General features: G+C 39.9%; 1 protein-coding gene across 4 annotated transcripts in view; it reads right to left on the reverse strand.

Annotated features, from left to right (window-relative positions):
- MTA1 (metastasis associated 1) overlaps window positions 1-12,090 on the reverse strand; it is a 92,913-nt gene that overhangs the window by 39,595 nt on the left and 41,228 nt on the right. For all 4 annotated transcript variants that reach the window (XM_064147203.1, XM_064147204.1, XM_064147205.1 and 1 more), the window contains exons 8-11: window positions 11,177-11,276; window positions 9,459-9,647; window positions 8,384-8,458; window positions 467-525 (exon numbers count right to left, since the gene is read on the reverse strand). In XM_064147203.1, the coding sequence (XP_064003273.1) occupies window positions 467-525; window positions 8,384-8,458; window positions 9,459-9,647; window positions 11,177-11,276 (423 nt within the window). The remainder of the gene's footprint in view (window positions 1-466; window positions 526-8,383; window positions 8,459-9,458; window positions 9,648-11,176; window positions 11,277-12,090) is intronic.

Below are 12,090 nucleotides of genomic sequence, written 5' to 3' on the forward strand. Positions count from 1 at the left end.
GACTATGAAGGAAGTGAGTAACATGACAGCACAGCCTGGGAAAGCCCTGAAGGAAAAGCCCTTAGCTGCCCATAGAGAAAATACCCTGTGTTCCAGAAGTGGAAGGTCAGCATGGGCAAACAGCTTTGTCTTTCACTCACAAGCAGCAGCACAGGCACACTGGGAGGACTGCTGTTTTGTTCTAGCCAGCTTTGGTCAACTAAAGCTATCAATGTTTCTTCCACAGGGTTTCTAGTTGTTGGCATCAGGATGTTTAGTTGAACACCAACTCAGATAAAATACACAGGAATTCAAGCCTGCTCAGGGATCACCAGAAGGTTTGTTGTATTTTATAATTTAATAGTTCTCTGACACGTTAGTTCAAGTATGTCTCTCTTACTTATTAAAGCAAATACATAATGCTGGTAGGCCACAGAAAGTGCTGCACTAGCCCCTCTGCAAAGAAACAACATAAGAAGATACTTACTAATTGGGTATATACACTTGCTTCAGCTTGCTTTCTGCTTCTGCTGCTTTCAATCGTTTCTTTAAAAAGGAAAGGAAAAATACATAAGTTAGAATAAAAATAAATGCCTTGCCTGGAAGTCAAGTAATACACCTGCAAAAGAACCACAGCACTTATTAACAAATAGTGAAGTCTTCCTTTTGCTGAGCAGCTACCACAAAATCCTTTTCCCATATGAAAACAGCCATTAAAAACAATTGCAGGCATCAAATGACCACACACAGAGAGAGATGACAACTTGCAGTTTCCAAGGACAAACTCTTGATTCCCAACAAACTGTTCATTCCCATTCATTTCAATACAAAGTCATGTACTGGACATCCCAGAGCTCTTTTTGCTCCCTGCAGAGGATGATCTGACAGATCAGTCTGTGTTTGTTCTCTCTGACAATATTCACCAATTGGCAACTAATAGGTATAACTAATGCAGATCTTATCACACCTCCTCAAAAACTGAACTGAGTCATGGAGTTTGAATGAAGACTTTTTTGTTGACAACCCTCACGTTTGAAGACTGAGTGACACAGGATATACTATCTCAAAGTTAAAAGGGCCAACAGCTCAACTCAAAACCAGCGCAGAATTACCTAACACACTTTATGGTTGGTCATCACTTCTGACTAAACATCAGCCATGGGCAACCTGTAGACACCTGCACTTTCTCAAGGTGAGAGGCTTCAGGCACACAAACATTAAGCATCTATCCTACTTTGAGACAAACAGGAAACAAATCCTAGACATGTGCGTGTGTCAGGGTACAGGTAGCAAAGAACTGCAAAAGCAGTAAAAAGACGTTAATCAGAGAGCAAACGACCAGCCCCTAACAAAAAACACCATGGCCAGGAGATACTAAGGAACAATGAGAGATGTGTTTAAGGGAAAACACAAACAGGTAGGCTTTCAGAGCATGGGGATACATGCTTAGGACACGTTATTTGTCTCTGTGTGGCCTTTCTTAAGTAAAACCATCCATTAACTTCTGTGCATATTCCTGGTGTTAGGCAGATTAGAGGACCCTTTTGGTGGTATGTATGGAGTAAATTCTCCAACAGCACTGCTCCTTTTTTTTGTTTAGCTACAGCTGTGAATTTACTGATAGCCAACAAGAACACAACAGAGACAGGGAATTACTAATGAATTCTAATAACTAGCCAAGAATTGCTTTTAAATGGTATGAAAGTTTTGAGTTATAAAGTCTAAGACAGACATTCTGAGGTTCAAGTTTTCTCTTTATTACATAAGCTAAATTAACTTAGGGTGAACCTCTGGAGGCCTGTAACCCAACCTCCTCCTCAGAGCCAGGTCCATGCTCTTCATCATCCATGCCAGTAACAGCACAATTTCCAGACAAAACATCAGCATGGTGAAATTCTAGACAAATAGATTAGCTTAACATTTTCTGAGCAGAAGCCTCAGGGCACAGTCTATAGGGGGAAAAAAAAGAAGAGCAAAGCTGAAGTCAGTATCTTCACAGAAACAGGATGCACCAGAAAACGCCATAAAAGCAAGAAGTGAGCCACTGAGGAGCTGGACAAACATAAAAATCTTTTTTAAAGGGATGTGATGGACAGACGTAGAAACAACAAAATAAACACACTCCATAAGCACAAAGCTTGCTTTGATATAAAGGACACACTTAAGCAAAGATTTTTGCATTTGACAGTCTCATAGTTCCTCGTCAAAGCTCTCTAGACTCCTAAAGATTTCCCCTCATTACTTTTCCGGTAAACAGAAGTCAATCTGTCTTAGAAATCAAAGAACAAAGTTGTCAGACAAAAGAACCAGGACTGAGAAAATGGAATTTCTGAAAGTCATCCTGAGACTATGAGTACACCTTTAGAGAGCTTCATCCAAAAGCTGAATTCTCTCTGCTGGTGCAGGCAAGTCTCCCAGACTGCTTCTGTTAAATCTCATCTAGGAAAAGGACTGGTACCTGAAAACTGTCCTCAATGACTTTGAGGTGACAATCCTACAGACTTGGAGGGATCAACAGTAGACATTTTGTTGCAATTGGTTTTCCCTCTGAATACAAACCACAAATTCAAAGCAGAACATCAAGAGAGCTTACCCAAGTCTTTTTATTTAAGAAACCAAATCATCTAGTGACAGGCCTCAAAAAATGCTATGACAATGTTTCTCCAAAAAGCATAAGAAATCCTTCTCTACCTTCCAGAGAGAGACTTCTCAAAAAAAAAAAAATCCTTCAAAAACATGCACACTCAGGTGCCCTTCTGCTCATGAAGTGGAGGTTGTTCCAGCATGGACTGAAAAACAGCTAGTCTTTCCCCAGCTACAGCTTTTCATGGTCACTTACACCAGCAGATGATCAGAGCTCATACCTTCCCCAGGAATTACAAGGAAGTCCAACATAAGATACTAGTAAACAGTTTAAAATACTGCTTGATGAACCTTGCATAAGAATCTTATTTGTTTGAGCCCCAAGAAAGAAATTCAGCAGAGAACTGGTGGTGGGATTTAAAAAAAAATTCCACTAGATTACTAGATTGGGGTGGGGTGAAGGAAATGTTGCAGTTTTCTTAACACCATCTCCTAGGGGACTACCTAGAGTCATTATTTTATGACAGTTTTGGAAATCTATAAATGTAAAAACTTCATGCAAGCACAAAGTGTTACTAGCAGCTGAAATATTCTCCTACCTACAATGTAATCCACAGTTGGCTTGAAGTCTTTTATGGTATTAAGCAACATTTCAGTGAACTGATGATGAATGTTAACCTCACACCACAGATTTTCTCTGCAATTGATGACCATGGTATGAGCTCCAAGCTAACAATTGCTGAAAGTTACCTGGACCTAGCAGTACTCTCCTCTCCTAAAGCTGCCTGGGGCTCAGCACTGAGCTGTGTGCACCTTCATTACCAACCAGTGTACGGGGAAACAAAGTTTTCAGAAGGTATCACACTGCACCGGGCAAGAAGGTTTTGCACTAAGTACCTGTGACTGCAGGCAATCAATAGACAGATATGATGAGTGTCCTGTTTTCTGACAGTGACTAATACCAGAAGGTACAAGAGAAGCGCCTGAAATGTACTCGTGCACAATTTCAGAATAATCCCTCCACAGAGAAAGTGCTTTGCTAGATCCTTTGCCAGTTATTGATTTGTGCCTGAAGCTTATTTACCCTATAAATTTTTAATGTTGTCTGATGTGGTTATCAGCATCCTCACCCACAAAAACATACCCTGAATGCTTACAACTTTTTCTAGCAGTCTGGCCTAAACAAAATCTTTTGTCTTTATTTATGCAGGCACATCTTAAGTGTATATCATCTTCTTATTTACATCATCATATTTTCCCCATCTATAAAAGAGAGAAATCACCAACCTCTCTCACGTGTAGCAAGGGATTAAAATACTAAGCACTGCACATTAGAGCTGGAGCAAACATCTGTCCTTTACGCATCCCCTCCTTAGATCTTACATCATTCCTTGTACCCACTGAGCTTGCAAGAGTTTTCTAACGTGACATAGCAAGTAAACGTCTGTGGTCCTCTTCTAAAGAGTGTACATTTATAAAGAGGAAATAGCTGAAGAAACCCAAGAACACAGGGAGTATTTCATGGCCTACAACACAAGAGCTGAGTTGTTAGACAGCATGGGGATATCTCAAGCATCCTCAAATATTGAGCCTGTGTTAGTTGATGACACAGAAGATAAATTACATTTTCTGGATTTAGAGGAGAACTTTCACAGTGTTTATTCTTTCTTTAAACTCTGAACATACACAAGTGCTGCTGGGATGTAGAAGAGATTGGGACAGGGAAGGTAGTTAGTCTGTGATATGCTCGGAACAAGCGTTACCAGCTGCTTGTCCTCCAGCAACACATCTAAGCACTGATTTGTGGTACCTACGGTCTTTTGTCACTTGCTTGCCAAAACTGCCATAGATTCATGTTACTGTAAGCTTACCAGGAGGTGTTTGGGGATAAAAGGTCCTATGTATGCAGAAAAACATTTCTTTGATGTTATTTCTACTTTGCCAGCACACAGTATTTACAAAGGCCGGTCCATTAAGATGTCACTCTCAGCTCTTGGCTAAGTACAGAGAAAGCTTGCTTCCCTTAAAGATGTTTTCTATCCACATCGAGGTTTTCCCAGAGCTCACTCCTCTAAGCTCCCTATCTGGGAGGGCTCTTCCACTTTCTACAGTACCTTTTCAACATATGCATATCTTGAAACTGATTTTCTGTCTGTTCTTCCTACCTCTGGTGGCACTTCCACATCAGAAACAGAACAGTAGAAACATCGTATTTGATCTTCCTCTTTCAAGTTAGATGCTTCTCAAACACAAATAAAAATGCAAAAATTAAAGCCTTCACTTCTCAGAGAAGCATACAACTGATTTAAACAGTCATCTGCCACTGCCATGTCCCAGGAGCTTCTCAACTGCATCTCAACATTTGGAAAGTGTTATGCACTGAAGTCTTCAGAACTTCCCCTCACAATATGCAGAAGAATAGTAGCATTTAAAAATATTTTTATAATAAAAACACTGGCATTCACAACAACATAAGAACTCAACCTTTACTTTGAATTACAATGTAGGCATATTCATCACATCAACTCTTTTAAGATTGGAAATCACTGGAGCAAGCCAACAAACAGGACTTACTCAGTGGATGTCATTTCAAACCTAAACCAGAAATATATGCTCTTATGAACTGACACAGGAAATCTGTCTCAAGGAAAGGATGCACTCAAAGGAGATACAGGATACTGGACTTGAATTGCACCTCCCTCCTTTTCTTCAGGACAACTTCAAAAGGGTGCCTTTGATGGGACAGCACTTGGGATCACTTGGGACAGGCATACAGGAGTCTACATCAGAGAACAAATTCTGCACTGACATTACAGTGGATTTACTCCTCCTCACAGTTGTGCTCTTGGAGAGTCAGTCCTTCTCTTGAAATGACTGAGTCCCTAGTTATGTTGATAATCTTCTAAAGCATCTTACAGCTGAAGCCAAATAAATAAATAAGAGATCTGAATACAGACTCCAAAAGAAATCCATTTTCATGGACCTCAAACACACTATCCTGCTCATAAGAGAAGGAAGTGCTCTATTAAAGTTTTCAACCTTAGGTATACCAGCCCCGAGTGTATTTTATTGCTCAATTATGAGACAGGATCTTCTGTTGAAGTCAACTCAAAATTTAGCTTTCTCATTCACAAGAAACAGATGGATTCTGCTTCAGGATTATAGCTAGTGCTTTCTTACTCCAAGAAAATACAGAAGGATGTATAAAGCTCCCACCTAACTGTTCCTCATCAAAGCAGGCAACTCATAGGTGACAAATAACTTCACTACTATATTGCATAATTCATGGAAATAGTTCAAATGGACATTTTTATGTTTGCTTAGCCAAAGATTCTTCAAGAATGACAAAAGTTATCAATGCTTTCTTAAAGACAATAACACATGACCCTAGAGTATAATGTAAATCATCCTCTTAGGAGAAGAGGAAATGAAACAACTTGGAATACACACTTTTTATATTCTTACTTTGCACACATTCAATATCTTATGCATAAAAATGCTGTTAGCCCTAGAACCATTTTGTGGTATTAGATTAAGGAAAAGAGTCTACAGACAAAACACTGCAAAGAAACAGATGGAAAAAGCAGCAAGGGATGTGCTTCACCAAGGACTTTGCTCACATCAAGTAAAATACAAATGTATTACACCATTATTTCACCAACAAGTTCCTATACTCTCTTTGTGGTTATATATAGATAGCTCTCCCAAGCCTTTCATAAATGTTTAATAGTATTATTTGCTTGCACAAGTTGGGAATTTGAGATGAGGTCTTCGGCTCAGTTCAGACTTAATTGATGTGCTATCCCTGGACTGCAATTTCTAGCTGTTCAGCTTATACTCACACTGGCTCCTAAGCACAGAGCCTCTAATTGGAAGTTTTCCCCAAATCCCACTTCCTTGCATGATGTTGGGCAACACATTCAAGGTACAGTGTAACCACGATGAAAAACTTACTGCATAGGAATACAGCAAAACAGTACAAAAATTTAGGCTTGAGGTTTTTAATTGTTGCAAGAACAAAAGAAGTCTTTTAGGCAGATATTTCCTCTGCAATTTTGTCTTTGGGAATAAGTAAATTCAATAAAGTGGAAAAAAAGCAAAAGATTTAAGCAGCTAAATCAAGGCACGGTTTCTTCAGTTGTTTTGCTTTCCCAGAACACAGGTGTGGATCAAACACCTGGAACATCTGTCTCCTACAGTACCTAAGAGTGAACACCAAAGAAACTGCTCCCTACTCCTTATTCCCACTACCACAACGATTACATACCTCAAGTAGGCAGAAACTGAACTTCACTGTTGTAACTGTACCAACTGTTGTAACTGTCACAGTTGTGACTTTCTGAGCAGCACAGAGATGTTTTTTGATTTTATCTTCCCCAAGAATTCCTTACTACTCTTTGCTGTTCTGACTGCACTCATGTGACATTTTCAGGCAACAGCCTAAGATTCTAATTTTCACTGAGACTGCTGAAGTAATACCTACCTTATTGCTAGACTGATTTATATCACTGAAAGAAATGAAGTAAGATAAAAGCTGCTGTGAAGAAGATAAATGTATTCCTCTCATTGTAAACACTGAGTGTGGCACAGGCCGAATACACTCAGCTATCATCTCCTGAACAGCTCTAGTCAAACAATACAGCAGAACTCACTGTTATCAGCCACACACAGAGTTCAGTGGAGAAGGAAATACCATGAACTCATTTCTCCAGTACCTTTCTTTCCCCACCACAAAAACTTCCATCACCATCTCCACTTTCCTACCACTCAGCAAAAGAATGAACTTGAGGAAATATCGGACTGAGGATACAGTTAATCTTTTAAAAAATAATACAGAGTTGATGCAAAAAAGAGTTCTCACTTGTTGTGAAGATACTTCTGTGATTTAAACAGCATTCTGATCAGAAAGAAAATGGTAAAATTACATTAAACACCCAAATATAAACACACAGTGCCCAAACATAGCACATGTCAAATACTGGTCAATGCCTCAGGCACCCTTCCTTCATCCCAGGCTGCATTTCCAACGAAGCAAGTTAAGGCAGGACTTTTTTTATAACTCTACTTTTCTGAATACTTAAAAAGGTGCCTCAATACAATGCTGATAGTTATCATGAAAAGTCCATTTTAGATTTCTCTCTTTTAATTAATTTTCCCATGAAATACTGGAATTAGTTTTTAGCAACTGATATTCTGCAACATTTTGTGTGCTGCTTGCATTGTGCTTTCTTTGTTTTAGGGATCAAGCAGCCTTTGTAATTAAACAAGTAGAGATAAAAATGATCATAAACACTAGTGAGTTGACTCTCAAGTATAACGAGTCTGGGAATTTGAGCCATCCATGCTTCCCAGACAAACACTTCACTTGTAGTGCTTCCTGGGGGAACCTGCATGCATCTACAATCAAAGTCACAGGCAGGCAGAAATGGAGAATTAGCACAGATGGGTGCCTGTTGTACAGCAGCTGCTCACCTTCCTCCATAAAGAGTCAAAATTGAAGTTAATGTTGACCTTGAATTTTGTGGGCAGAAATTAACTGTATTCCCTTCATCAAACTGCTGAATTCCAACACAGACATATGAAAGTTCCAATCAAAGTAGCAGCAAACATGAAAAGAAAGCACAAATGCAAATGCCACGTTTGTATCTATAGAATGGCTGATAAGTTTGGTGACAAGAGATTGCTTGGTGTTTCAGATCATTACAGAGCCCACCTATTGGAAAGGCTGAACCCCAAGAGGGAGAATAAAGAAACAACAAACGGTTTGAAGGGCAAGAAAATCATCTTCTGCTAGAATTAAATAGGTGACTGAGATTCTTACCTGCTGAACGTATCTGTCTGTAGTTTTCCACATATAGTAATATTCTATTATGCTTGTTAAGGACTTCCACGGGAGCTAGAGACATAAAGGAAAAGCAACAGTCATTGCAGGGAGGTGGCATACAGCCTCACTGAAATTCACAGGATTCCTCTGACAGACCTTTTATAGTAGAGTCTTGCAACTAACAAAGAGACATTCAGTGTTTAAATCTCCTATGGGTGTTAGATGCACATCAGACTCTCATTAAATTAAACACCCTTTCACAAATAGTGTTTTTATATAGAAGCAGAGCAGGTAAATTTTTACACCACATTGGCTCCACAGTATCATAGCCACAACTACAGTAGCACAGTTCTGATTTGCTTGGCTTCTATGGAGCTGGCCCATTAAAAAAAAAGTATTAACTACTAACAAAATTGTGCCCTGCCAGCTGTGTTCTCTGCGTGAGACGCACAAAGATTTCAGCAGGACCACAGAGAATTGTGCTGTTTCCAAGTCCCTCTAAAAGATTAGAGCACAGGACAAGCAATGCTGACAATACTTTTGTTCCAGCAGACTCAATACAGTGAAACCTATCTCTCTTCACAGTGCTCCACTCAATCTACAGGCTAAACACCTAGGGTGGAGCTTTGGCCAAACTACAGGATACTTGCCTTGGATGCCCAAAATATCCTTTTTGAACTTTCAAAGAGCCCTTTCTGAAATGACATTATAAAAGTGACTACATGTTCATGTCTCAGAAGGCCCAATACTTATTCTCCTTCAAACACAAATTAATCTACAGCAGCTAGGCTGTCACAACACTCTTCTAAATTCTCCCTCAGCTGTAGTGGAGCAGATCATTTTAAATTAACATCTCTAAAGGAAAAACTATCATCTGTGATGTGAAATTAGACTCTACAACAGGCTGTCATCAGAACGAGGTATGCCCTTCACCAATCTACAGCAAGACACATGCTCTAGTTCAATGCCCTCTTCAACATGAAGAAAAAGCACACAGTTTAGACAAGCTGTGAACTAACTCTGTCACTGATCAGAATTGGTGACCATGTGGGCCCTCACTTTAGATACTTACAAAATCTTGCTGAATGTCAGTGAAATCTTTGCCATATTTTTCTAGTGCTTCCTCAAAGAGGTTTGCCTCTGAAGCAGACCACTCCTCCATTTCATCCCTGCACAGGACTGGCCCACCTTGTGGCACAAGCGCAGAGATTGCCTTGGAAATGTCATAGACATTTTTGTGCAAAGTGTCCATAGCATGGAACTACACGGTTGCAAAAGAGAAAGATACATGTAAAGACAAGCACCTAGGGAGAAAAAATGCTCAGCAGTGAAACAGCAATAACAACTCTGCACCCAGAGTGTAGGTGCAGTATTCTATACCTAACACAAAGTCAGGAAAAACTTATGGTTGGTCTGATATGGGAACATTTGTCAGTGGACAAGTTTAATGTTCATGAATAGAGGGATCCATGGAACACAAGCCCTTGCATATAAATAATTCCTACTTAGCCACTCATTGGTTCCATCACTCATAAAAAAACAGACATAATAGAAACCCACTTATACAATCATAGAATCAACCAGGTTGGAAGAGACCTCCAAGATCATCCAGTCCAATCTAGCACCCAGCCCTAGCCAGTCAGCTAGACCATGGCATGAAGTGCCTCATCCAGTCTTTTCTTGAACACCTTCAGGGACTTACTCCACCAGAGAGGCTGCTAGGTATCATCCACACATGGGACATGAAGACAGAGGTCCAAGAGCATATTTTATAATAAATTCACTCATGCACTTTGTCAAATAATCCACAAAAATGCATATAAAAGTATTTAAGAGCAGCAACACATGCATATAGTCACCTCGAAGGCCAGAAATCCCCCCCAAAAAATTCTAGTCAAGTCACACACACTAGCTGAGTAGGAAAAAAGAATTACTCCCAGGAGCAATTACTTCTCAGAAAGCTGCACTACAACTGTCTGCAATTTGTGATTTACAAGAACTGAGAATATGTTGCGGGGGAGGAAATGGTATTAGTAAACGAAAGCCTGGCTTTATTTCCTGATTTCTGTAGTTTTAATCAGGATGTTATTTGCCTTTCATCATACCAGTTTTGTGCACGTGCATAATTAACCTATCCTGGAATGTGTTTTATATACGATGGCACGTTATTCCAGTTACGAGGTGAGGCTTTGATAACAGTTCCCTGGAGACTTCATACGTTCTATACAGATTTGCATTAAACAGAGAAGTTAAGTTTTCCCACTCCTCTACCTCTCTGGAATCATTTGTGATTGCAAAATATTAACAACATCACCAACTCTTCAGGTACTCTAAAACGGAGCTCATCAAAATAAGAACAGAATCAATTGAAATTTCTTATCTGGCCACAAGCCTTCTTCACCCCAAGATCATCTTGCCCATCGATGCCCATGACAACCTGGTACTGGGGAAGTGATGAGGAGCGGCATTTTGGCAATCTAACAGCGCAGATAAGCAGCTCATCATTTGCATTCTACTCAAGACAGCTACTGAACCCAGGCAAGAATGTCATCAAAACATTGTAGTGAAACGAAACACATGAAACATTATCACGTAGAATTATCCATGCTGGATCACAGGAGGCACACAAGGCCAGAAAAAGTTACTTCATATGCAAACAAAGAGTTCCTTTACAAAGACAGGATCTGCTTCACAGCAGGCCCCATCTGCCCCTCTCTCTTTGCCAGTTGTTATTGCTGAGGTGAATATTTTGCATCTCTCAAAAACTTAAGGTCCTCTTCAAAATCTTACCAGCGTGATGTCCCTGGAGGCTGCTGCAGCACTCATGTGCAAACTTGGCTGTCTGACAGAACTACTGCAATCTAGTGCTCGGGCAAACGTACCAACAGACCTGAAAGAAATTTAACTGAGTGTTAACTTTGCATGCAAAACAAAAGCATAAATACAAACACTCAACCAACACTTTCTGAGGGCAGCAGATTACATTTCTCAGTAACAAGATTACATGGTTTGGCATTAGTTCTGAGCCAAAGACTGTTCTCTTCAGATGTGGTTTGTTACTATGAATGCTTTATTCTGCTCAGTTCATATGACCATAGGGGCTTAGGTGTAAGAAGGGAAACAAGGAAAGGCTCAAGGATCACAAACAACGAGTTTTTACCTTTATCTCAAGACTTGAGCTTTGACAGAAACTGAGCATGAATAAGCTTTATGAATGGCAAAAGTCTTCCACAACAGCAAGAGCAGTGCTCCAAAGTTAGACAGATGCCAACACCAGACAGAAAAATGCAGTAATGCAAGCTTTTTTTCCTGGAAGTTTCAGTAAATCTGAAAACTCTTTATTTTATAAAATGGTATAATGTATATGTTTTATATAGCTCACATGAGAATACAGCAATTCTTGAATAGTTTACAATTCCAGGCACTCCTGCATCTGAGGCCACAATCCCCATGCTCCTTGTTTTATTCCTACAGAAATTAGTGATGCAAACCTTTAACAGGAACATCGATTCCAGCAATCCCTACTCCCCAGGCTGCCTGCTACGCCACTTGGATAAAACCCTTGTGCTCCTGCACAGTAGACTAAAGCTGAACCCTGAGCAACTACAGCAAAAAAGCCCTCAACAGCTGGATTGATATTTCTTTTGTCCTCTACTCAGATCACTTCCTCAAACTAGCTGAGCATGTAGAGGGACAAACTAGTA

This window comes from Pogoniulus pusillus, chromosome 8 (genome assembly GCF_015220805.1).
Source record: "Pogoniulus pusillus isolate bPogPus1 chromosome 8, bPogPus1.pri, whole genome shotgun sequence".
Taxonomy (NCBI): domain Eukaryota; kingdom Metazoa; phylum Chordata; class Aves; order Piciformes; family Lybiidae; genus Pogoniulus; species Pogoniulus pusillus.